Source organism: Coregonus clupeaformis, unplaced genomic scaffold, assembly GCF_020615455.1.
Source record: "Coregonus clupeaformis isolate EN_2021a unplaced genomic scaffold, ASM2061545v1 scaf0059, whole genome shotgun sequence".
In the NCBI taxonomy this organism is placed as follows: Eukaryota; Metazoa; Chordata; class Actinopteri; order Salmoniformes; family Salmonidae; genus Coregonus; species Coregonus clupeaformis.
The window spans coordinates 13,225-40,434 of record NW_025533514.1 but is presented as its reverse complement, the minus strand read 5'-3'; the positions used below and the strand labels follow the sequence as shown (position 1 = coordinate 40,434).

The 27,210-nt window shown below is 50.0% G+C and overlaps 1 protein-coding gene across 1 annotated transcript in view; it reads right to left on the bottom strand.

Moving 5' to 3' along the window:
• LOC121571000 (nephronectin-like) overlaps nt 1–26,243 on the bottom strand; it is a 45,760-nt gene extending 19,517 nt beyond the window's left edge. The window contains exons 1-5 of the mRNA XM_045212877.1: nt 25,725–26,243; nt 19,372–19,493; nt 18,591–18,683; nt 14,435–14,554; nt 12,505–12,624 (exon numbers count right to left, since the gene is read on the bottom strand). Coding sequence (XP_045068812.1) covers nt 12,505–12,624; nt 14,435–14,554; nt 18,591–18,683; nt 19,372–19,493; nt 25,725–25,807 — 538 coding nt within the window. The 5' untranslated portion in view covers nt 25,808–26,243. The remainder of the gene's footprint in view (nt 1–12,504; nt 12,625–14,434; nt 14,555–18,590; nt 18,684–19,371; nt 19,494–25,724) is intronic.
• Between the last annotated feature and the right edge of the window lie 967 nt (nt 26,244–27,210).

Here is a 27,210-nt window from a genome sequence, read left to right as displayed (position 1 = left end):
TCTGTCCGCTCTATCCTCCCTCTTCTCTGTCTGACCAACTCTATCCTCCCCTCTTCTCTCCACCTCTATCCTCCCCCCTCTTCTCTCTCTGACCTCTATCCTCCCCCTCTTCTCTGTCTCAACCCCCTCTATCCTCCCCCTCTTCTCTGTCTCAGCCGCTCTATCCTCCCCCTCTTCTCTGTCTACCCACTCTATCCTCCCCCTGTTCTCTGTCCTGACCCGCTCTATCCTCCCCCTCTTCTCTGTCTGTCTGACCCCTCTATCCTCCCCCTCTTCTCTCTCTACCTCTATCCTCCCCCCTCTTCTCTCTCTGACCCGCTCAATCCTCCCCCTCTTCTCTGTCTACTGCTCTCATCCTCCCCCTCTTCTCTGTCTGTCTACCGCTCTATCCTCCCCTCTTCTCTCTCTACCTCTATCTCCCCTCTTCTCTGTCTACCCCTCTATCCTCCCCTCTTCTCTCTCTACTCTATCCTCCCCTCTCCTCTCTCCTCTATCCCTCTTCTCTGTCTGACCCCCTCTATCCTCCCCCTCTTCTCTGTCTACCCCTCTATCCTCCCTCTTCTCTCTCTGATCGCTCTATTCCCTCTTCTCTCTCTACCCTCTATCCTCCCCTCTTCTCTGTCTCTCTACCCCCTCTATCCTCCCCTCTTCTCCTGTCTACTACCCCTCTATCCTCCCTCTTCCTCTCTGACCCGCTCTATCCTCCCCCTCTTCTCTCTCTGACCGCTCTATCCTCCCCCTCTTCTCTGTCTGACCCACTCTATCCTCCCCTCTTCTCTCTCTGACCGCTCTATCCTCCCCCTCTTCTCTGTCTGACCCCTCTATCTCCCCTCTTCTCTGTCTACCACCTCTATCCTCCCCCTCTTCTCTGTCTACCCCTCTATCCTCCCCCTCTTCTCTGTCTGACCTCTATCCTCCCTCTTCTCTTATCCTCTATCCTCCCCCTCTTCTCTGTCTGTCTACCCACTCTATCTCCTCTTCTCTGTCTACCCCTCTACTCCTCCTCTTCTCTGACTACCCCTCTATCCTCCCCCTCTTCTCTTCTGCTCTACCCACTCTATCCTCCCCCTCTTCTCTGTCTGACCCTCTCTATCCTCCCCTCTTCCTCTGTCTTTCTGACTCTCTATACTCCCCCCTCTTCTCTGTCTTACCCTCTATCCTCCCCCTCTTCTCTACTACTTACCCCTCTATCTCCCTCTTCTCTGTCTGACTGACCCCTCTATCCTCCCCCTCTTCTCTCTCTCCTCTTCCTCCCCTCTTCTCTCTCTACCCCTCTCTCCTCCCCTCTTCTCTTCTCTGTCTGACCCCTCTATCCTCCCCCTCTTCTCTCTCTTCTTCCTCCCCTCTTCTCTGTCTATCTAACCTCCCCCTCTTCTCTGTCTACCCTCTAACTCCCCCTCTTCTCCTCTCTGACCCGCTCTATCCTCCTCTTCTCTCTCTGACACTTATTCCTCTTCTCTGACTGACCTTATCCTCCCCTTTCTCTCTTCCCTCTTCTCTGTCTACCCTCTATCTCCCCCTTTCTCTTCTACCTCTTTCTTCTCTTTTACCCTCTATCCTCCCCCCTCTTCTCTCTCTATAACCTCTATCCTCCCCCTCATCTCTGTCTTCCCTCTATCCTCCTCCCTCTTCTCTCTCTGACCTCTCTATCCTCCCCCTCTTCTCTTCTCTGTCTGTCTTATCCCTCCCCTCTTCTCTGTCCTCTATCCTCCCTTCTCTCTCTTTCTATCCTCCCCTCTTCTCTCTCTGACCCGCTCTATCTCCCCCTCTTCTCTTTCTCTGCCCTCTATCCTCCCCCTCTTCTCCTGTCTATCTCTATCCTCCCTCTTCTCTGTTATCCTCTCTACCTCTTCTCTCTCTGTCTGTTCTCTATCCTCCCCCTCTTCTCTTCTCTCTACTCCTCCCCCTCTTCTCTGTCTGACCCCTCTATCCTCCCCCTCTTCTCTTCTGATCCCTCTATCTCTCTTCTCTATCTGACCCCCTCTATCCTCCCCCTCTTCTCTCTCTACCCTCTATCCTCCCCCTCTTCTCTTCTCTGTCTACCTTCTATCCTCCCCTCTTCTCTCTCTGACCTTATCCTCCCCCTCTTCTCTGTCTGACCCGCTCTATCCTCCCCCTCTTCTCTGTCTGACCCGCTCTATCCTCCCCTCTTCTCTGTCTACCTCTATCCTCCCCCTCTCCTGTCTTTTCTCTCATCCTCCCCTCTTCTCTCCTCTGACCCGCTCTATCCTCCCCCTCTTCTCTCTCTGACCCTCTATCCTCCCCTCTTCTCTGTCTACCCTCTCTATCCTCCCCCTCTTCTCTGTCTCCTCTATCCTCCCCCTCTTCTCTGTCTGACCCGCTCTATCCTCTTTCTGTCTGACCTCTCTTCCTCCCCCTCTTCTCTGTCTGATCTCTATCCTCCCTCTTCTCTCTCTCTTATTCCCCTCTTCTCATTGACCCTCTATCCTCCCCTCTTCTCTTCTCCTCTTCTCCCTCTTCTCTGTCTACCCTCTATCCTCCCCCTCTTCTCTTTCTGACCCTCTATCCCCTCTTCTCTGTCTGACCCCCATCTATCCTCCCCCTCTTCTCTTCTGCCGTCTATCCTCTCTTCTCTCGCCCCTCTATCCTCCCCCCTCTTCTCCTCTCTGACCCTCTATCCTCTCTTCTCTGTCTATCTCTATCCTCTCTTCTCTTCTCTCTATCCTCCCCCTTTTCTCTCACCCTCTATCCTCCCCTTTCTTCTCTTCTCTCTTTCTCTGTCTCACATCTTATCCTCTCCCTCTTCTCTCTCTGTCTGACTCTATCCTCCCCCTCTTCTCCTTACCCCTCTCCTCTTCTCTGTCTTCTACCCCTCTGACTCCTCCACCCTCTTCTCTCTCTACCCCTCTATCCTCCCCCTCTTCTCTCTCTGTCTCACCCTCCATCCTCCCCCCTCTTCTCTGTCTGTACCCTCTATCCTCCCCCTCTTCTCTGTCTGACGCTTATCCTCCCCCTCTTCTCTGTCTCTCTATCCTCCCCTCTTCTCTGTCTCTCTAACCCGCTCTATCCTCCCCTCTTCTCTTTTCCGGCCCGCTCTATCCTCCCCCTCTTCTCTCTCTACCTCTATCCTCCCCTCTTCTCTCTCTACCTCTATCTCCCCTATTCTTGTCTGTCTTCTCTCCCTCTTCTCTTCTCCTATCCTCCCTCTTCTCTTCCTCTATCCTCCCTCTTCTCTCCCTGTTCCCCCTCTTCTCTCTCTGACCCTCTATCCTCTCTTTCTCTCTGACCTCTCTATCCTCCCCTCTTCTCTGTCTCCCACCCTCTATCCTCCCCCTCTTCTCTGTCTGACCTCTATCTTCCTCTTCTCTCTCTGCCGCTCTATCTCCCCTCTTCTCTCTCTGACTTCTTTCTCCCCTCTTCTCTCTCTTCTCTATCCTCCCCCTCTTCTTCTCTATCTCCCTTCTCTGTCTACCCTCTATCCTCCCCCTCTTCTCTTACTCTATCCTCCCTCTTCTCTATCTATCTCTATCCTCCTCTTCTCTCTCTGACCCCTCTATCCTCCCTCTCTTCTCTGTCTGACTCTATCCTCCCCCTCTTCTCTTCTGTTCCCATCTATCCTCCTCTTCTCTCTCTCTTCTCTATCCTCCCCTCTTTCTGTCTCCCTCTATCCTCCCTCTTCTCTCTCTGTTCGCTCTATCCTCCCCCTCTTCTCTCTCTGACCAACTCTATCCTCCCCCCTCTTCTCTCTCTGACCCGCTCTCATCCCTCCCCTCTTCTCTCTTACCTCTATCCTTTCTTGTCCCTGTCTATCCCTCTATCCTCCCCTCTTCTCTCTCTGCCCTCTATCCTCCCCTCTTCTCTGTCTGTCTACCCTCTCTATCCTCCCCCCTCTTCTCTCTCTGACCCGCTCTATCCTCCCCCTCTTCTCTATCTCTCTACTCTATCCTCCCCCTCTTCTCTCTCTACTTTCCCTCTTTCTCGCCCCTCTATCCTCCCCTCTTCTCTTCGTCTGACCGCTCTATCCTCCTCTTCTCTTTCATTTTTTTCTGTCTGACCCTATCCTCCCCTCTTCTCTGTCTACCTCTCCCCCCTTTCCTGTCTATTTCCTCCCCCTCTTCTCTCTCTGTCCCTCTTCTCCCTCTTCTCTGTCTCTCTAACCCCTCTATCCTCCCCTCTTCTCTTCTCACCGCTCTACTCCTCCCCCTCTTCTCTGTCTGACCCCTCTCTCCTCCTCTTCTCTGTCTGACCCGCTCTATCCTCCCCCTCTTCTCTGTTGATCCGCTCTATGCCTCCCCCTCTTCTCTCTCTCCCCCTCTATCCTCCCCCTCTTCTCTCTTTCCTCTATCCTCCCCCTCTTCTCTCTCTACCCCTCTATCCTCCCCTCTTCTCTGTCTGACAGCTCTATTCTCTCTTCTCTCTCATTGACTTCTCTACTCTCCCCCTCTTCTCTCTTCTCCCCTCTATCCTCCTCCCCTCTTCTCTCTCTACCCCTCTATCCTCCCCCTCTTCTCTGTCTGTCCTCTCATCCTCCCCTCTTCTCTTTCTGTCTGACCCTCTATCCTCCCCCTCTTCTCTCTCTAACCCGCTCTATCCTCCCCCTCTTCTCTGTCTGTCTACCCGACTCTATCCTCCCCTCTTCTCTCTCTGAGCTCTCTATCCTCCCCTCTTCTCTTTTTGACCCCTCTCTCCTCCCTCTTCTCTGTCGTCTACTTTCTCCGTCTCCCTCTATCCTCCCCCCTCTTCTCTGTCTACCCGCTCTATCCTCCCCCTCTTCTCTTCTCTTGATCCCTCTATCCTCCCCTCTTCTCTGTCTTACCCTCTATCTCCCTCTTCTCTGTCTGTTCTCTCCTATCCTCTCTTCTCTCTCTGACTCTATCCTCCCTCTTCTCTCTCTGACCTCTATCCTCCCCCTCTTCTCTATCTACCGCTCTATCCTCCCCTCTTCTCTCTCTCGACCCTCTATCCTCCCCCTCTTCTCTCTCTTACCCCTCTATCCTCCCCCTCTTCTCTCTTACTCTATCCTCCCCTCTTCTCTTCTACACTCTATCCTCCCTCTTCTCTGTCTTCTGTCTATCCTCCCTCTTCTCTCTCACCTATCCTCCCCTTCCTTCTGTCTATCTTCCTCTCTTCTCTCTCTTCTCTATCCTCTCTTCTTTGACTTTTTTCCATTCCCTCTCCCTCTTCTCTCTCTGACCTCTATCCTCCCCTCCTTTCTACTTTCCTCCCTTTCCTGTACCTCTATCCTCCCCTCTTCTCTCTCTCTCTATCTCCCCCTCTTCTTGTTCCTCTATTCCCCCTCTTCTCTGTCTGACCCTCTCTCCTCCTCCCCTCTTCTCTGTCTGACCCGCTCTAATCCTCCTCTTCTCTGTCTCTCCCCTCTATCCTCCCCCTCTTCTCTGTTGTTCTATCCTCCCCTCTTCTCTTACCAACTCTATCCTCCCCCACTCTTCTCTCTCCTGACCACGCTCTATCTCCCCTCTTCTCTTCTTCCTCTATCTCCCTTTCTTCTTCTCTCCTTTTCTCTCTCGCTCTATCCCTTTATTCGCTCTGTCCCTCTTCTCACTCTGTCTCCTATCCTCCCCCTCTTCTCTCTCTGACCCTGCTCTATCCTCCCCCTCTTCTCTCTCTGACCCTCTCCTCCTCCCCCTCTTCTCTTCTATCCTTATCCTCTCTTCTCTTTCTGTCTAGCTCTATCCTCCCCCCTCTTCTCTCCCTACCTCTACTCCCCCCTCTTCTCTGTCTGTCTGACCCTCTCTCATCCTCCCCCTCTTCTCTCTCTGACCACGCTCTATCCTCCCCTCTTCTCTGTTGTCTCTTCCCTCCCCTCTTCTCTGCTTCCGCTCTATCCTCCTCTGTCCTCCCGCCCCTCTTCCCCTCTTCTCTTCTGACCTCTATCCTCTTCTCTCCTACCTCTATCCTCCCCCTCTTCTCTCTCTGCCCTCTATCCTCCCCTCTTCTCTTCTACCCTCTATCCTCCCCTCTTCTCTTCTCTCTATCCCCCCCCTTCTCTGTCTACCCACTCTATCCTCCCTCTTCTCTCTCTCACCCTTATCCTCCCCCTCTTCTCTCTCTGACCCCTCTATCCTCCCTCTTCTCTCTCTGACCTCTATCCTCCCCCTCTTCTCTGTCCGACCTCTATCCTCCCCTCTTCTCTGTCCCTCTATCCTCCCCCTCTTCTCTCTCTTACCCCTCCTACTCCTCCCCCTCTTCTCTGTCCGCTCTATCTCCCCTCTTCTCTCTCCACCCCTCTATCCTCCCCCTCTTCTCTGTCTACCTCATCCTCCCCCTCTTCTCTGTCTACCCGATCTTCTCCTCTTCTCTGTCTACCCTCTATCCTCCCTTCTCCTCTATCCTCCCCCTCTCTCTATCCTCCCCTCTTCTCTCTCTGCCACTCTATCCTCCCCCTCTTCTCTCTCTGACGCTCTATCCTCCCCTCTTCTCTCTCTGACCCACTCTATCCTCCCCCTCTTCTCTCTCTGACTCTCTCCTCCCCCTCTTCTCTCTCTGACCCGCATCTATCCTCCCCTCTTCTCTGTCTGACCCGCTCTATCCTCCCCTCTCTCTGTCTGTTTCTCCCCCTCTTCTCTGTCTGACCCACTCTATCCTCCCCCTCTTCTCTGTCTGACCTGCTCTATCCTCCTCTTTCTGTCCTGACCCGCTCTATCCTCCCCCTCTTCTCTCTCTGAGCTCTATCCTCCCCCCTCTTCTCTGTCTGTCTATCCTCCCCCTCTTCTCTCTCTGACCCGCTCTATCCTCCCCCTCTTCTCTCTCTCGACCCTCTATCTCCCCCTCTTCTCTCTCTGACCAGCTCTATCCTCCCCCTCTTCTCTGTCTGCCGCTCTATCCTCCCTCTTCTCTGTCTGTCTGACCCCTCTATCCCCCCTCTTCTCTCTCACTCTATCCTCCCCTCTTCTCTGTCTGTCTGACCCGCTCTATCCTCCTCTTCTCTCTCTGACCCATCTATCCTCCCCTCTTCTCTGTCTGTCTGACTCGCTCTATCCTCCCCCTCTTCTCTGTCTGACCCGCTCTATCCTCCCCCCTCTTCTCTCTCTGACCCGCCTATCCTCCCCTCTTCTCTGTCTGACCCGCTCTATCCTCCCCCTCTTCTCTGTCTGACCCGCTCTATCCTCCCTCTTCTCTGTCTGACCCGGCTCTATCCTCCCCCCTCTTCTCTGTCTGACCTCATCCTCCCCCTCTTCTCTGTCTGACCCGCTCTATCCTCCCCCTCTTCTCTCTCTGACCGCTCTATCCTCCCCTCTTCTCTCTCTGACCCGCTCTATCCTCCCCCTCTTCTCTGTCTGAGCTCTATCCTCCCTCTTCTCTCTCTGACCTGCTCTATCCTCCCTCTTCTCTCTCTGACCCTCTACTCCTCCCCTCTTCTCTGTCTGTCTGACCGCTCTATCCTCCCCCTCTTCTCTCTACTGCTCTATCCTCCCCTCTTCTCTGTCTGTCTGACCCACTCTATCTCCCCTCTTCTCTGTCTGTCTACCCTCTATCCCCTCTCTCTGCCCCATCTTCCTCCCTCTTCTCTGTCTGACCCGCTCTATCCTCCCCCTCTTCTCTGTCTCTCTGACCCACTCCTATCCCTCCTCCTCTTCTGTCTGACCCATCTCTATCCTCCCCTCTTCTCTGTCCGACCCGCTCTATCCTCCCTCTTCTCTCTCTGACCCGCTCTATCCTCCCCCTCTTCTCTCTCTGACCCGCTCTATCCTCCCCCTCTTCTCTCTCTGACCCGCTCTATCCTCCCCCTCTTCTCTGTCTGACCCGCTCTATCCTCCCCCTCTTCTCTGTCTGTCTGACCCGCTCTATCCTCCCCCTCTTCTCTCTCTGACCCGCTCTATCCTCCCCCTCTTCTCTCTCTGACCCGCTCTATCCTCCCCCTCTTCTCTCTCTGACCTTATCCTCCCCCTCTTCTCTGTCTGACCCGCTCTATCCTCCCCCTCTTCTCTGTCTGTCTGACCCGCTCTATCCTCCCCTCTTCTCTCTCTGACCCGCTCTATCCTCCCTCTTCTCTGTCTGTCTGACCCGCTCTATCCTCCCCCTCTTCTCTCTCTGACCCGCTCTATCCTCCCCCTCTTCTCTGTCTGTCTGACCCGCTCTATCCTCCCTCTTCTCTGTCTGACCCGGCTCTATCCTCCCCCTCTTCTCTGTCTGACCCGCTCTATCCTCCCCTCTTCTCTGTCTCTCTGACCCGCTCTATCCTCCCCCTCTTCTCTGTCTGACCCGCTCTATCCTCCCCCTCTTCTCTGTCTGACCCGCTCTATCCTCCCCCTCTTCTCTGTCTGACCCGCTCTATCCTCCCCCTCTTCTCTGTCTGACCCGCTCTATCCTCCCCCTCTTCTCTGTCTGACCCGCTCTATCCTCCCCTCTTCTCTCTCTTGACCGCTCTATCCTCCCCCTCTTCTCTCTCTGACCCGCTCTATCCTCCCCCCTCTTCTCTGTCTGACCCGCTCTATCCTCCCCCTCTTCTCTCTCTGACCTGCTCTATCCTCCCCTCTTCTCTCTCTTCGACCCGGCTCTATCTCCCCCCTCTTCTCTCTCTGACCCGCTCTATCCTCCCCCTCTTCTCTGTCTGACCGCTCTATCCTCCCCTCTTCTCTTTCTGTCTCATGTCCTATCCTCTCTCCCTCTTCTCTCTCTGACCCGCTCTATCTCCCCGCTCTTCTCTGTCTGTCTGACCCGCTCTATCCTCCCCCTCTTCTCTCTCTGACCACTCTATCCTCCCCCTCTTCTCTGTCTGTCTGACCCGCTCTATCCTCCCCCTCTTCTCTGTCTGTCTGACCCGCTCTATCCTCCCCCTCTTCTCTGTCTGACCCGCTCTATCCTCCCCCTCTTCTCTGTCTGACCCGCTCTATCCCTCCCCTCTTCTCTGTCTGTACCCGCTCTATCCTCCCCCTCTTCTCTGTCTGACCCGGCTCTATCCTCCCCCTCTTCTCTGTCCTGACCCGCTCTATCCTCCCCTCTTCTCTCTCTGACCCGCTCTATCCTCCCCCTCTTCTCTGTCTGACCGCTCTATCCTCCCCCTCTTCTCTGTCTGACCCGCTCTATCCTCCCCCTCTTCTCTGTCTGACCCGCTCTATCCTCCCCCTCTTCTCTCTCTGACCCGCTCTATCCTCCCCCTCTTCTCTGTCTGACCCGCTCTATCCTCCCCCTCTTCTCTGTCTGACCCGCTCTATCCTCCCCCTCTTCTCTGTCTGACCCGCTCTATCCTCTCTTCTCTGTCTGACCCGCTCTATCCTCCCCCTCTTCTCTGTCTGACCCGCTCTATCCTCCCCCCTCTTCTCTCTCCTGACCCGCTCTATCCTCCCCCTCTTCTCTCTCTGACCCGCTCTATCCTCCCCCTCTTCTCTCTCCTGTACCCGCTCTATCCTCCCCTCTTCTCTGTCTGACCCGCTCTATCCTCCCCTCTTCTCTCTCTGACCCGCTCTATCCTCCCCCTCTTCTCTCTCTGACCCGCTCTATCCTCCCCCTCTTCTCTCTCTCTGACCCGCTCTATCCTCCCCCTCTTCTCTGTCTGACCCGCTCTATCCTCCCCTCTTCTCTCTCTGACCCGCTCTATCCTCCCCTCTTCTCTCTCTGACCCGCTCTATCCTCCCCCTCTTCTCTGTCTGACCCGCTCTATCCTCCCCCTCTTCTCTCTCTTGACCCGCTCTATCCTCCCCCTCTTCTCTCTCTGACCCGCTCTATCCTCCCCTCTTCTCTCTCTGACCCGCTCTATCCTCCCCCTCTTCTCTCTCTGACCCGCTCTATCCTCCCCCTCTTCTCTGTCTGACTGAGACACTCTATTCCTCCACTCTCTTTTCATCCCTCCTCCCTCCCTCCCTCCCTCCCTCTCTCCCTCCCTCCCTCCCTCTCTCCCTCCCTCCCTCTCTCCCTCCCTCCCTCCCTCCCTCCCTCCATCCATCCATCCGTCTCTCTCTGTCTGATACGGTAGTTGTTCAGGGAAACATTGATCCCCTAAAATTCTGAGGGGGTGCAAAGTGCTTGAGGATAGCTGGGGGGGGTGGTCGGGCAGGGGGCTCATCCCCTTGTCCGGAAGTTGGAGAATTGCATTTTTACGACACCTGAAACAGCTGTTTCCTGCAATCTAGAGCCATAATCATTATGCTTCATTCTATGTCAAAAATGTATTATTTTTCTTCATATCTAAGCATACCTCTTGAGCTCTCTGTATCATCCTGACTGGTGGTTATTTTATTTAAAGAAATAAAAGCTGGGTAAAAGATTGAAAGGAATGTGAGTCGTATTCAGTACATTTAGTAATTGCTTACCAGCTAAAATAGTTAGACAAGCTAGCTCCCTTCTCTGGTCAGAATCAACGCTGGTCTGGTCCTATTTCATATTCCTATATCTGAATATTCTCAGCTACAGGTCAGACTAGAAGCTGGACTGTCTGCCACCTATTCAGTTCTCCTAACCCTGTGGGTCCTATACAGTTCTCCTAACCCTGTGGGTCCTATACAGTTCTCCTAACCCTGTGGGTCCTATACAGTTCTCCTAACCCTGTGGGTCCTATACAGTTCTCCTAACCCTGTGGGTCCTATACAGTTCTCCTAACCCTGTGGGTCCTATACAGTTCTCCTAACCCTGTGGGTCCTATACAGTTTTCCTAACCCTGTGGGTCCTATACAGTTCTCCTAACCCTGTGGGTCCTATGCAGTTCTCCCTAACCCTGTGGGTCCTATACGTTCTCCTAACCCTGTGGGTCCTATACAGTACTCCTAACCCTGTGGGTCCTATACAGTTCTCCTAACCCTGTGGGTCCTATACAGTTCTCCTAACCCTGTGGGTCCTATACAGTTCTCCTAACCCTGTGGGTCCTATACAGTTCTCCTAACCCTGTGGGTCCTATACAGTTCTCCTAACCCTGTGGGTCTATACAGTTCTCCTAACCCTGTGGGTCCTATACAGTTATCTTAACCCTGTGGGTCCTATACAGTTCTCCTAACCCTGTGGGTCCTATACAGTTCTCCTAACCCTGTGGGTTCTATACAGTTCTCCTAACCCTGTGGGTCCTATACAGTACTCCTAACCCTGTGGGTCCTATACAGTACTCCTAACCCTGTGGGTCCTATACAGTTCTCCTAACCCTGTGGGTCCTATTCAGTTCTCCTAACCCTGTGGGTCCTCTACAGTTCTCCTAACCCTGTGGGTCCTATACAGTTATCCTAACCCTGTGGGTCCTATACAGTTATCCTAACCCTGTGGGCCCTATACAGTTCTCCTAACCCTGTGGGTCATATACAGTTCTCCTAACCCTGTGGGTCCTATACAGTTATCCTAACCCTGTGGGTCCTGTACAGTTCTCCTAACCCTGTGGGTCCTGTACAGTTCTCCTAACCCTGTGGGTCCTATACAGTTCTCCTAACCCTGTGGGTCCTATACAGTTATCCTAACCCTGTGGGTCATGTACAGTTCTCCTAACCCTGTGGGTCCTGTACAGTTCTCCTAACCCTGTGGGTCCTGTACAGTTCTCCTAACCCTGTGGGTCCTATTCAGTTCTCCTAACCCTGTGGGTCCTATACAGTACTCCTAACCCTGTGGGTCCTGGTCAAAGTAGTGCACTATATTAGTGAATATGGTGCCATTCTCTGGTCTAAAGTAGTGCACTATATTAGTGAATAGGGTGCCATTCTCTGGTCAGAGTAGTGCACTATATTAGTGAATAGGGTGCCATTCTCTGGTCTAAAGTAGTGCACTATATTAGTGAATAGGGTGCCATTCTCTGGTCTAAAGTAGTGCACTATATAGGGAATAGGGTGCCATTCTCTGGTCTAAAGTAGTGCACTATATAGGGAATAGGGTGCCATTTGAGACGCAGTCAGAGAGAGACAATGAGTCATTTGTCAGAGCTGGTGAAGATGACTGTAATTCACTCCACTGATTGGTGGGTAGACTGACGCTGTCATCCAATAGGATTTCAGAATGTAATTTGTTGTAACGATCCCGGCTGTCTGAGTCGGGTCCTGTCTGGTGACTAGTGTTCCGGTTCGTAATCTCCAGTTTCCGAGGGTCGGGAACGCTCCGAGGCGCTCTTGCTTTTCCGCACCTGCATCCCATCAGCAATCTGCACACCTGGTCCTGATCATCACCCTTCTTAGGCTCTGGCCTAACATCCAGTTCCTGCCGGATCGTTAGCTATGAACAGTATGTTTGTCAGCGTATCAGCCTCTGAGCCATTAGTGTTAGTTTTGTTGTTTTGCACCTTGTGACTTGCTGTGTACTGACCTCCGTTTTTGTTCTGTCTGCAGTCTCACCCGGAACCTTCACCCTACCTCTGCCTGATGGTCGGGCGGCTGCCGAGCCAGTACCGACCAACCACTGCACCCTCAACAACCCATCCACGCCACCCGCTCTGTTCCCTGGATTATTCAGCCTCACTCGGAATCTATTAAATAAACACTCACCTTTCTCTCAACGTACCTTGTCCTGGTCTGCTTCTGGGTTCTGGCATAGTAAACCGTGACATTTGTAGCCAATTGGGAGAACAACAGCAAAATTATAGTGTTATTGTGTGTAATCAGACCAGACCATAATACTCACCCACACAGGTGCGTCTGTCTGGCCCCAGCCGTAACCCTGGAGACGGACACTGGCATCGCACCACCCCTTTGGTGGCCTCACAGCCGTACTGACAGTTGGCCCTGACACAGGTACGGGCATCTAGACAGGAAGTAGGAAGTAAACAGGAAATACAGGGACACAGTTATCCCAGGGTACAGAAACACTCATAACACCACTACAGAATAGTGTTGTAGGATTATTTAAAATACTTTTGAAGAGGTAGGGTTTCAGATGTTTTCGGAAGATGGGCAGGGACTCTGCTGTCCTAGCTTCAGGAGGAAGCTGGTTCCACCATTGGGGTGCCAGGACAGAGAAGAGCTGGGACTGGGCTGAGCGGGAGCTTCCCTCCCGTAGGGGTGGGAGGGCCAAGAGACCAGAGGTGGCAGAACGGAGTGCTCAGGTTGGGGTGTAGGGTTTGAGCAGAGCCTGAAGGTAGGGAGGGGCAGTTCCTCTTGCTGCTCCGTAGGTAAACACCATGGTCTTGTAGTGGATGTGAGCTTCGACTGGAAGCCAGTGGAGTGTGCGAAAGAGCGGGATGACATGAGAGAACTTGGGAAGGTCGAACAACAGGTGGGCTTGCGGCATTCTGAATAAGATGCATGGGTTTAATGGCACAGGCAGGGAGCCCAGCCAACAGCGAGTTGCAGTAATCCAGACGGGAGATGACAAGTGCCTGGATTAGGACCTGCGCCGCTTCCTGTGTGAGGTAGGGTCGTACTCTACGGATGTTGTAGATCGTGAACTAGGAGATCTAGGAGGATGAGAACAGAGGAGAGAGTCAGCTTTGGCAGAGAGCCTCTGCGACACAGAGAAGAGCGGTCTCAGTTGAATGACCAGTCTTGAAACCTTACTGGTTAGGGTCAATAAGATAGTTCTGAGAGAGAAAATGAGAGTTGATCAGAGATTGCACGCTCTAGTGTTTTTAGAAAGAAAAGAAAGAAGGGATACAGGTCTGTAGTTTTTGACAATCAGATGAGTCAAGTGTTGGTTTCTTGAGGAGGGGAGCAACTCGGGCCATTTTGAAGTCATAGGGGATGGAGCCAGTGGTCAGGGATGAGTTGATGAGGGAAGTGAGGAATGGGAGAAGGTCTCCAGAGATGGTCTGGAGAAGGGAGGAGGGGATGGGGTTGAGTTGGCAGGTTGTCGGGCGGCCAGACCTCACTAGTCGCAGGATGTCATCTGGAGGGAGAGGGGAGAAAGAGGTCAAGGCATAGGGTAGTTCTGTGTGAGTGAGACCAGTGGAATCAATAGGCTGAGTGAATGAGGAGCGGATGTCGTGAACCTTCTTTTCGAAAGTGGTTGACAAACTAGTCCGCAGAGAGGGAGGAGGGAGGGGGTGCCCTTCCTTCCTTTCTCTCTCATTTCCCCCTGATAGCCTGATGGGGAACCTGTGGAACATGCTCAGACAGTTGAGGTTACAGTGTATAATGCTTAATTAAAGGGGCAATCTACAGTTGAATATGTAAGGGGCAATCTGCAGTTGCTACATCAATTTTTTGGACTTAAATTAATGATACATACCCATTGGTTCAAGAAGAATATAACTTATAAATGCCTCATGAGCTTAGTTCAAATGTCGTACCTCATCAGAACCCAAAATATAAGTTTTACTCAAATTCTTGAAAACAAAAGTTAATGAAAAAGAACCCTATATAAATAACCAACATTATAAAACATGGTTCATTTTGATCTCATGGATGGTCAGTCCATCCATAGCTCTGTCTATGGATTTGAATTTGAGAGAGGTTACATTTCTCCATCCCTCAGCTGTTTACCAAAACAGAGGCAGGGTGAACCACTTCGTTGTTGTTTAAACTGCTGATTAATGCTATAAATGTAATGCTGTTCATTTCTATGGGGAAGAGTAAGTAAGAGCGATATTGTGTTTGTGTGTGTTAGAGAGACTCACTCCTGCAGGTCCCATCAGGTTGCAGCATGTATCCATTCAGACAGTAACACTTGTAGCTGCCCTGTGTGTTCATACAGCGATGTTTACAGGGTCTGGGCTTTAGACCACACTCATTTAGATCTAGAGGGAGAGAGGGGGAGAGAGAGGGAGGGGGGAGGGGAGGGAGGGAGGGGGGAGAGAGAGGAGGGAGAGAGAGGAGAGAGGAGGAGAGGGAGGAGGGAGAGGGAGAGAGAGAGAGAGAGAGAGAGAGAGAGAGAGGGAGGGGAGGGGGAGAGGGAGGAGAGAGAGAGAGAGGAGAGAGAGAGAGAGAGAGAGGAGAGAGAGAGAGAGAGAGAGAGAGAGAGAGAGAGAGAGAGAGAGAGAGAGAGAGAGAGAGAGAGAGAGAGAGAGAGAGAGAGAGAGAGAGAGAGGGGGGGGGGAGGAGAGAGAGAGGGAGGAAAGAGAGAGAGAGAGAGAGAGAGAGAGAGAGAGAGAGAGAGGGAGAGAGAGAGAGAGAGAGAGAGAGAGAGAGGGTGGGAGGGAGGAGGGGGAGAGAGAGCGGCGAAAGAGAGAGAGAGAGAGAGAGAGAGAGAGAGAGAGAGAGAGAGAGAGAGAGAGAGAGAGAGAAAAAAAGGGGAGGGGAGGGAGAGAGAGAGGGAGGGAGAGAGAGGGAGAGGGGGAAAGGGAGGGAGAGAGAGGGGAGGAGGAGAGAGAGAGAGAGAGAGAGAGAGAGAGAGAGAGAGAGAGAGAGAGAGAGACAGAGAGAGAGAGAGAGAGAGAGATCTATAACATCATGGACACACACACACACACACAAAACCACACATATACACACGCATGGACACAGACACACACACACACACACACACATACACACGCATGGACACACACACACACACAAAACCACACATATACACATGCATGGACACACACACACACGGACACACACACACACACACGTCTTTGTATTAGGTCTTGCTAAACACACCCTTACTGGCTTGACAGCTCTCACAGTCTCACTGCATTATTAGACATTTTTATCACGTTTCTCCAAACGTCAAATTTTGAAGTTGCTCCAATCTTCAAATTTGGAATGTTGCAAAAACGAGTAGGATTGCGCCGGAACTAGCAGACTCCACCCCTGTCCACAACACCTATCAAAACCCACGCCTACTGGATGGTAATAGCGCTCACCGTTGCCCCTAGTGGCGACGGCCTGTATGGTAATAGCGCTCACCGTTGCCCCTAGTGGCGACGGCCTGTATTTAGGCACACAGTTCCCGCATGAGCGCAAGACGTTTTAGGCTCACAGAAACAACTCTTGGGTTAACTTCAGGCATTAATTCCAAATCGGTTAACAATTCAGGCATTAATTCCGATTGGTTAAGAATTAAGGTTTGGTGCTTCCCAAGTGGCGCAGCGGTCTAAGGCCCTGCATCGCAGTGCTTGAGGCATCACTACAGACCCGGGTTCGATCCCAGGGTGTGTCACAACCGGCCGTGACCTGGAGTCCCATAGGGCGGCGCACAATTGGCCCAGCGTCGTCCGGGTTAGGGGAGGGTTTGGCTGAAGGGGCTTTATTTGGCTCATCGCTCTCTAGCGACTCCTTGTGGTGGGCCGGGCGCCTGCAGGCTGACTTCGGTCGTCAGTTGAAGGGTGTTTCCTCCGACACATTGGTGCGGCTGGCTTCCGGGTTAAGCAGGCGGTTGTTAAGGAGCGCGGTTTGGCAGGTCATGTTTCGGAGGACGCATGACTCGCCCTTCGCCTTTCCCGAGCCCGTTGGGGAGTTGCAGCGATAACACAAGATCGTAATTGGATCGCAATTGGATATCATGAAATTGGGGAGAAAAAGGGGGTAAAAGCTTTGGGATAGGGTTAAAACATAAAAACACGGTTCAGTTTAGCCATTCATTAAGACTCTTTGTAGACGGATGGCGCAAGAGCTAAACAGCAAGCTTCTGCTCCATAGATCGTGGATTCAATCCCAGCTCCTGCCAAGTGTGTGCAAAGCTGTCATCAAGGCAAAGGGTGGCTTTTTTGGTTACTACATATTCCATATGTGTTATTTCATAGTTTTGATGTCTTCACTATTATTCTACAATGTAGAAAATAGTAAAAAATAAAGAGAAACCCTTGAATGAGTAGGTGTTCTAAAATGTTTGACCGGTAGTGTGTTTTTTGTTGTCAATACCTCAACTCTCTCCCCGACCCCCACCAGTCTATTCAATACCTCAACTCTCTCCCCGACCCCCACCAGTCTAGTCAATACCTCAACTCTCTCCCCGACCCCCACCAGTCTAGTCAATACCTCAACTCTCTCCCCGACCCCCACCAGTCTAGTCAATACCTCAACTCTCTCCCGACCCCCACCAGTCTAGTCAATACCTCAACCTCTCTCCCCGACCCCCCACCAGTCTAGTCAATACCTCAACTCTCTCCCCGACCCCCACCAGTCTAGTCAATACCTCAACTCTCTCCCCAGACCCCCACCAGTCTAGTCAATGCCTCAACTCTCTCCCCGACCCCCACCAGTCTAGTCAATACCTCAAACTCTCTCCCCGACCCCCACCAGTCTAGTCAATGCCTCAACTCTCTCCCGACCCCCACCAGTCTAGTCAATAACTCAACTCTCTCCCCGACCACCACCAGTCTAGTTCACCTCAACTCTCTCCCCCGACCCCCAACCAGTCTAGTCAATAACTCAACTCTCTCCCCGTCCCCACCAGTCTAGTCAATACCTCAACTCTCTCCCCGACCCCACCAGTCTAGTCAATACCTCAACTCTCTCCCGACCCCCACCAGTCTAGTCAATACCTCAACTCTCTCCCCGACCCCACCAGTCTAGTCAATACCTCAACTCTCTCCCCGACTCCCCCACCAGTCTAGTCAATACACTCAACTCTCTCCCCAACCCCCCCACCAGTCTAGTCAATACCTCAACTCTCTCCCCGTCCCTCACCAGTCTAGTCAATACCTCAACTCTCTCCCCGAACCCCTACCAGTCTAGTCAATACCTCAACTCTCTCCCCGACCACCACCAGTCTAGTCAATAACTCAACTCTCTCCCGACCCCCACCAGTCTAGTCAATAACTCAACTCTCTCCACCTCTCACCAGTCTAGTCAATACCTCAACTCTCTCCCCGTCCCTCACCAGTCTAGACAATACCTCAACTCTCTCCCCGTCCACCACCAGTCTAGTCAATAACTCAACTCTCTCCCCGACCCCCACCAGTCTAGTCAATACCTCAACTCTCTCCCCGACCCCCACCCAGTCTAGTCAATAACTCAACTCTCTCCCCGACATTTCCCCACCAGCCTAGTCAATACCTCAACTCTCTCCCCGACCCCCACCGGTCTAGTCAATGCCTCAACTCTCTCCCCCGACTCCCCACCAGTCTAGTCAATACCTAAACTCTCTCCCGACCCCCACCAGTCTAGTCAATACCTCCAGCTCTCTCCCCGATCCCCCACCAGTCTAGTCAATAACTCAACTCTCTCCCGAACTCCCCCACCAGTCTAGTCAATACCTCAACTCTCTCCCCGACCCCCACCAGTCTAGTCAATACCTCAACTCTCCCCCCGACCTATTTGTGGAGGAATTTAGTATTTTTTGTGTATTTTTATATTGTTTTATACAGGGCACATCAATATGTCTTCCCTGTCAAAATAAAGGTTAAATAAAATGACAAATCTAATAAAAAATCCATTCCTTTCCTCTTTACTCCAACCTCTGTCTCCATCTCGCTCCATCTTCTGTCTCCATCTGTTTTTCTAACAACTCCCGTTCAACATTAACAGCGTCCTCTCCTACCAACTTCTTCCACTCTCTCTTCCACTGTATCTCTAACTCTCTCTCCCTCAAATTCTCATTCTAAGTTAACTGCCCTCTCTCTCTCTCTCTCTCTCTCTCTCTCTCTCTCTCTCTCTCTCTCTCTCTCTCTCTCTCTCTCTCTCTCTCTCTCTCTCTCTCTCTCTCTCTCTCTCTCTCTCTCTCTCTCTCTCTCTCTCTCTCTCTCTCTCTCTCTCTCTCCCTCCCTCCCTCCCTCCCTCCCTCCCTCCCTCCCTCCCTCCCTCCTCCCCCAGGCCATGATAAATCCTATTCTGAAGTTCTGAGGGTTGGGACTCTGTAATATCCCTGCTAGGGGGAAACAGACTCAGACACACACAGTCCAGTACCTTGACTGCAGGTCTTGCCAGTGTATCCTGGATGGCACTTGCATTTATCCGGTCCGGCACACTCTCCATGCTGACACTCCTGTTGGCACAGAGCTGTTGGCGTGCACACACACACACACACACACACACACACACACACACACACACACACAGACACACACACAGACACACACACACAACACACACACACACACACACACATACACACACACACACACACACACACACACACACACACACACACACACACACACACACACACACACACACACACACACACACAGACACACACACATACACACACACACACACACACGACACACACACACACACACACACACACACACACACACACACACACACACACACACACACACACACACACACACACACACACACACACACACACACACACATACACACACACACACACACATACACATACACACACACACACACACAGACACAGACACACACACACACAGACACACACACATAACATACACACACACACACACACACACACACATACAGACACCACACACACACATACACACACACACACACACTACACACACACACACACACACACACAGACACAGACACACACACACACACAGACACACACACACACACACACACACACAGACACACACACACACACACATACACATACACACACACACACACGGTAAGATATTTTCCCTGAAAAACGGAAGTGGGAACCTTGCTCAGGCATCTTTCCACGCCTGCTACATTAGGTAAGTATGTATGTACTCACGTTGGCAGGAAGTCCCCCAGGAAGTCCCCCAGGAAGCCCTTCTTCTTCTCCAGCCCCAGCAGCACTCCACCCTGGTCCCGTACTGACACAGCCCATTGGACAACAGCTCCTGGCCCGTCCACCTATCACAGATCAACACCTTCAGTCAGTAGCCAATCACAGATCAGCACCTTCAGTCAGTAGCCAATCACAGACGAGCACTGTCAGTCACTGAATTAATCGGCGAACCACACTGGCCTAAGCTTTACCTCAGTGGTCTGACACAGTCTTGTTGTGACGCATGAGACCCGGGTTTCGAACCCAGTTGGTCCCATCAACAGCCTACGTCAAACCAGTTGGGTTTGGAACCCAATGTTTGTGTCTGTTGCTTGGTAATGAGCGTCGAGACACGCAGACGCTTTGGGTGCAAGCCTTTACCCGTCACAGATAGCTGAATCCACATGGCTCGCGTCAGAGAGAGAATGAACTTTGAGTGCAGTGAGGCACAGTCAAGAATAAGAAAAACAAAATTATATATATATATATACAGTTGAAGTAGAATGTTTACATACACCTTTGCCAAATAAATTTAAACTCAGTTTTTCACAATTCCTGACATTTAATCCTAGTAAAGATACCCTGTCTTAGGTCAGTTAGGATCACCACTTTATTTTAAGAATGTGAAATGTCAGAATAATAGTAGAGAGAATGATTTATTTCAGCTTTTATTTATTTCATCACATTCCCAGTGGGTCAGAAGTTTACATACACTCAATTAGTATTTGGTAGCATTGCCTTTAAATTGTTTAACTTGGGTCAAATGTTCGGGTAGCCTTCCACAAGCTTCCCACAATAAGTTGGGTGAATTTTGCCGCCCATTCCTCCTGACAGAGCTGGTGTAACTGGAGACAGGAGTTGTGGGCCTCCTTGCTCGCACACGCTTTTTCAGTTCTGCCCACAAATGTTCTATAGGATTGAGGTCAGGGCTTTGTGATGGCCACTCCAATACCTTGACTTTGTTGTCCTTAAGCCATTTTGGCACAACTTTGGAAGTATGCTTGGGGTCATTGTCCATTTGGAAGACCCATTTGCGATCAAGCCTGAACTTCCTGACTGATGTCTTGAGATGTTGCTTCAATATATCCATATATAATATAATTTTCCTTCCTCATGATGCCATCTATTTTGTGAAGTGCACCAGTCCCTCCTGCAGCAAAGCACCCCCACAGCATGATGCTGCCACCCCTGTGCTTCACGGTTGGAATGGTGTTCTTCGGCTTGCAACATCCCCCTTTTTCCTCCAATAACGATGGTCATTATGGCCAAACAGTTCTATTTTTGTTTCATCAGACCAGAGGACATTTCTCCAAAAGTATGATCTTTGTCCCAATGTGCAGTGCAAACCGTAGGTCTGGCTTTTTTATGGCGGTTTTTGGAGCAGTGGGTTTCTTCCTTGCTGAGCGGCCTTTCAGGTTATGTCGATAAAGGACTCATTTTACTGTGGATATAGATGCATTTGTAGCCTGTTTCCTCCAGCATCTTCACAAGGTCCTTTGCTGTTGTTCTGGGATTGATTTGCACTTTCGCACCAAAGTGCGTTCATCTCTAGGAGACAGACCGCGTCTCCCTTCCAGCGGTATGACGTCGCGTGGTCCCTGGTGTTTATACTTGCGTACTATTGTTTGTACAGATGAACGTGGTACCTTCAGGCGTTTGGAAATTGCTCCCAAGGATGAACCAGACTTGTGGAGATCTACAATTTATTTTCTGAGGTCTTGGCTGATTTCTTTTGATTTTCCCATGATGTCAAACAAAAAGGCACTGAGTTTGAAGGTAGGCCTTGAAATACATCCACAGGTACACCTCCAATTGACTCAAATGATGTCAATTAGCCTATCAGAAGCTTCTAAAGCCATTACGTCATTTTCTGGAATTTTCCAAGCTGTTTAAAGGCACAGTCAATTTAGTGTATGTAAACTTCTGACCCACTGGAATTGCGATACAGTGAATTATAAGTGAAATACTCTGTCTGTAAACAATTGTTGAAAAAATTACTTATGTCATGCACGAAGTAGATGTCCTAACCAACTTGCCAAAACTATAGTTTGTTAACAAGAAATTTGTGGAGTGGTTGAAAAACGTGTTTTAATGACTCCAACCTAAGTGTATGTACATTTCCGACTTCAACTGTATATACACATAACATATTGTATTCTGGAGAGTTCTGGAACACACAGACATATAACATATTATATTCTGGAGAGTTCTGGAACACACAGACACATAACATATTATATTCTGGAGAGTTCTGGAACACACAGACATATAACATATTATATTCTGGAGAGTTCTGGAACACACAGACATATAACATATTATATTCTGGAGAGTTCTGGAACACACAGACACATAACATATTATATTCTGGAGAGTTCTGGAACACACAGACATATAACATATTATATTCTGGAGAGTTCTGGAACACACAGACACATAATTTTTTATTTTTTTATTTTATAACATATTATATACTGGAGAGTTCTGGAACACACAGACACATAACACTATATATATATATATATATATATATATATATATATATATATATATATATTTTTTACTAGTCAAAGTCTGGACATACCTACTCATTCAAGGGTTTTTCTTAATGTTTACTATTTTTTACATTATAGAATAATAGTGAAGACATCAAAAACTATGAAATAACACATGGAATCATGTAGTAACCAAGAAAGTGTCAAACAAATCAAAATATATTTTATATTTGAGATTCTTCAAAGTAGCCACCCTTTGCCTTGATGACAGCTTTGCACACTCTTGGCATTCTCTCAACCAGCTTCACCTGGAATGCTTTTCCAACAGTCTTGAAGGAGTTCCCACATGCTGAGCACTTGTTGGCTGCTTTTCTTTCACTCTGCGGTCCTACTCATCCCAAACCATCTCAATTTGGTTGAGGTCGGGGGATTGTGGAGGCCAGGTCATCTGATGCAGCACTCCATCACTCTCCTTCTTGGTAAAATAGCCCTTACAAAGCCTGGAGGTGTGTTGAGTCATTGTCATGTTGAAAAACATATGATAGTCCCACTAAGCGCAAATCAGATGGGATGGCGTATCGCTGCAGAATGCTGTGGTAGCCATGCTGGTTAAGTGTGCCTTGAATTCTAAATAAATCACTGACAGTGTCACCAGCAATGCACCCCTACACCATAACACCTCCTCCTCCATGGTGGGAACCACACATGCGAAGATCATCCGTTCATAACATTTTACATTTTAGTCATTTAGCAGACGCTCTTATCCAGAGCGACTTACAGTTAAGTGAGTGCATACATTTTTCATACTGGCCCCCCGTGGGAATTGAACCCACAACCCTGGCGTTGCAAGCGCCATGCTCTACCAACTGAGCTACACGGGGCCTCTACTCTGCGTCTCACAAAGACACGGCGGTTGGAACAATCTCAAATTTGGACTCATCAGACCAAAGGACAGATTTCCACCGGTCTAATGTCCATTGCTCATGTTTCTTGGCCCAAGCAGGTCTCTTGTTATTATTGGTGTCCTTTAGTAGTGGTTTCTTTGCAGCAATTCGACCATGAAGGCCTGATTCACACAGTCCCCTCTGAGTAGTTGATGTTGAGATGTCTCTGTTACTTGAACTCTGTGAAGCATTTATTTGGGCTGCAATGTCTGAGGCTGGTAACTCTAATGAACTTATTCTCTGCAGAAGAGGTAACTCTGGGTCTTCCATTCCTGTGGCGGTCCTCAAGAGAGCCAGTTTCATCATAGTGCTTGATGGTTTTTGCGACTGCACTTGAAGAAACTTTAAAAGTTCTTGACATTTTCCGGATTTACTGACCTTCATGTCTTAAAGTAATGATGGACTGTTGTTTCTCTTTGCTTATTTGAGCTGTTCTTGCCATAATATGGACTTGGTATTTTACCAAATAGGGCCATCTTCTGTATACCACCCCTACCTTGTCACAACACAACTGATTGGCTCAAATGCATTAAGAAGGAAATAAATTCCAAATTAACTTTTAACAAGGCACACCTGTTATTTCAAATCAAATCAAATTTGATTTGTCACATACATGTGTTTAGCAGATGTTATTGCGGGTGTAGCGAAATGCTTGTTTTTCTAGCTCCGACAGTGCAGTAATATCTAACAAGTAATATCTAACAATTTCACACCATATACCCAATACACACAAAACTAAGTAAGGAATGGAATTTAAGAATATATACATATATGGACAAGCAATGACAGAGCGGGATGGACTAAGATACAGTATAATATTATTGAAATGCATTCCAGGTGCCTACCTCATGAAGCTGGTTGAGAGAATGCCAAGAGTGTGCAAAGCTGTCATCAAGGCAAAGGGGTGGCTGAAGAATCTCAAATATACTTTTTTGGTTACTACATGATTCCATATGTGTTATTTCATAGTTTTGATGTCTTCACTTTTATTCTACATTAGAAATATAAAAATAAAGAAAAAAACCCTGGAATGTGTTGTCAACTTCTGCTGTAGTGTATATAAAAAATATTACTTTTTGTTTAACTAGAGTCTCTCCATCTCCTATCATTATCCTCTCTGTTTTACCAGGGTGATGCCCGTTATAACCGGGTGATGCCGTTCTAACCGGGTGATGCCGTTTCTAAACCAGGAGTGATCCGTTTCTAACCAGGGTGATGCCGTTCTAAACCAGGGTGATGCCGTTCTAAACCAGGGTGATGCCGTTCTAAACCAGGGTGATGCCGTTCTAAACCAGGGTGATGCCTGTTCTAAACCAGGGTGATGCCGTTATGAACCAGGGTGATGCCGTTCTAAACCAGGGTGATGCCGTTATGAACCAGGGTGATGCCGTTCTAAACCAGGGTGATGCCGTTATGAACCAGGGTGATGCCGTTCTAAACCAGGGTGATGCTTATAAACCGGGGTGATCGTTATAAACAGGTTGATCCTTATACCAGTATCCTTATACCGGTATCTTATACCGCTTCAGTGAGATCTGTCATTTTGATGCTCTCTTATGTTTTCAATCACCTCCAGTCAGTGTTCATAGTTGCTTTTATGTGTTTGTTTGTTTTTATATGTTTGTTTTTTGTTTTGTTTTTGTTGTTGTTGTTGTATGTTGTGTGTATGTGTGTATTGCCTATTTGTTGTGTCTTTTTGTGTGTCTGTGTGTGTGTTGTGCTGTTGTGCTCCTAAATATCTTCTTCCCTGGTTCCTGTTTAGACATGATTTACGCGTCTAACATGTCACTGTAAAATGTCTCCCTCACTGCAAATTCTCCCCCTCTCCTCTCCTCTCTCCTCCTCTCCTCCCATTCTATCCCCCTCTCCTATATCCATATCTAGGCTCACTAAGAAAGTATGCTCCCCCTCTCTTCTCCTCTCCTCCTTCCCTCTCCTCCCATCTTCTCCTCCTTTCACTCCTCACTGGGAAAATATACCCTTCCTTCTTTAGGCTACCTTCCTCCTCTCCCTCCTCCTCTCCTTCCTCTTCTCCTTCCTCCTCTCCCTCCTCCTCTCCCTCCTCCTCTCCTTCCTCCTCTCCCTCCTCCTCTCCCTCCTCCTCTCCTCCTCCTCTCCCTCCTCCTCTCCCTCCTCCTCTTCCTCCTTCCTCCTCTCCCTCCTCCTCTCCCTCCCTCCTCCTCTCTCCCCTCCTCCCTCCCTCCCTCCTCCCTCCTCCTCTCCTTCCTCCTCTCCCTCCTCCCCTCTCCTCTCCCTCCTCTCTCCCTCCCTCTCTTCCTCTCTCTCCTCTCCTTCCTCCTTCTCCTTCCTCCTCTCCTTCCTCCTCTCCTCCTCCTCCTCCCTCCTCTCCCTCCTCCTCTCCCTCCCCCTCTCCTCCTCCCTCTCCTCCTCTCCTTCCTCTCCCCTCTCCTTCCTCCTCCTCCCTCCCTCCTCCTCTCCTTCCTCCCTCTCCCTCCCTCCTCTCCCCTTCCTCCTTCCTCCCTCTCCTCCTCCTCCTCCTTCCCCTCTCCCCCCTCCTCCTCTCCTCCTCCTCTCCCCCCTCCTCCTCCTCCTCCCCTCCTCCTCTCCTTCCTCCTCTCCCCCCTCCTCCTCTTCCTCCTCCTCTCCCTCCTCCTCTCCCTCCTCCTCTCCCTCCTCCTCCCCCTCCTCCTCTCCCTCCTCTCTTCTCCCCATCTGATAAGGTTGTAGTTATCACCTCCACAGTCTGATTCCTGTAGCTGATAACACCGTCTCCCACCCACCGCTGAATAATAACTCAAAAACCCACACCTGTCAGGGAAAAGTTAGTTAGATTCATATTTCAAGTCATTACTGTAAAATAGAATGTGTTCTCAATGCCTTACCTGGTTAAATAAAGGGTAAATAAATACAACCTTACCTGTTGTCAAACTTATAATCAGCTCTCCCTCCTCCTGAACAGCTCCAACAGAGCAGCAGTAGTTTAATCCATAACAACTCCATCCTAGAAAGTATCACTGATTTATCCTCAATCAAACCACATTCAGTAGCCTACAGCCTGCTGGACCCTACAAGAAACACTATGTTCAGTCTATTCAACGTATTTTGCTCATAGGGAAAATATTCTAGTCAGGTAATATAGAATATGTTCCTCAGAAAGAGAGTCCAGACGGTAGCCTGTTCCCGTCCCGAGTTTTTGTGCGGTTGTTTTGTCCGGTTGTTCAAAACGCAAAAAACGCTCCGGTGCGTCTGTGGGCTGCTTCGGGAGCCACGATGTCCTCCCGGTTTGGTTTACCAGACCATAGAGTTCCAAAAGAGCTCGAATGTATCCATTATACGTCCCGGTGTCCGTTCCATTAATAAAGGTTTTCCGGTTTATCGGTTGTAGCACTTGTCAGCGAGCGTCCGCGTCCGTAGCGCAAGAACTCCAAACTCACAATGTGGCCGGTCTGTAGGTCTGTCTGTCGGTGCGTCCGTAGGTCTGTCTGTCGGTGCGTCCGTAGGTCTGTCTGTCGGTGCGTCCGTAGGTCTGTCTGTCGGTGCGTCCGTAGGTCTGTCTGTCGGTGCGTCCGTAGGTCTGTCTGTCGGTGCGTCCGTAGGTCTGTCTGTCGGTGCGTCCGTAGGTCTGTCTGTCGGTGCGTCCGTAGGTCTGTCTGTCGGTGCGTCTTGTGCAGCAAGTTGCTTGCCGGAGGCTCTACAGAGCGTACAGGGGGGTGGTTAACAAAACATTACAGAGAGAGAGAGAGACACTGACACACACACACACACACACACACACAAACACACACACTATGACAGACAAACAGATCAAGAGAGACACTGGTATTAACCTGCTAGCCACCACAGACAGCGCTGGTTATACAGTACTGGTATTAACCTGCTAGTCACCCTAAAGCAGTCCTATAGTAATGTTATAGTGATATAACATCATCCAGAGTGCTGAGATAATTACCCTCACCAGCTGTTAGTGTGTGTGACTGTGAGTGTGTGTGTATTAGGGTGACCACATTTAAAATGCGGGACAAAGGGATGATTTTGCGGGGTATTGTAGCCTACACGAATACATGAATACCCCCCCATGAATACTCCCTCCCTCCCCCCAAATTGAAAAAAAATATATATATATTAGAATCCCCATTAGCTGACGCTAATGGCAACATCTAGTCTTACTGGGTTCTGACACATAACAAAAAACACAGACCAAATACTTTACAATTGACATACATTTAAAAACATTAACATACAGCATGTACCACTGGTGAGCGCACAACATCAACACACACAAGAATAGTTAAACAGGTCCACACACACACACACACACACACACACACACACACACACACACACACACACACACACACACACACACACACACACACACACACACACACACACACACACACACA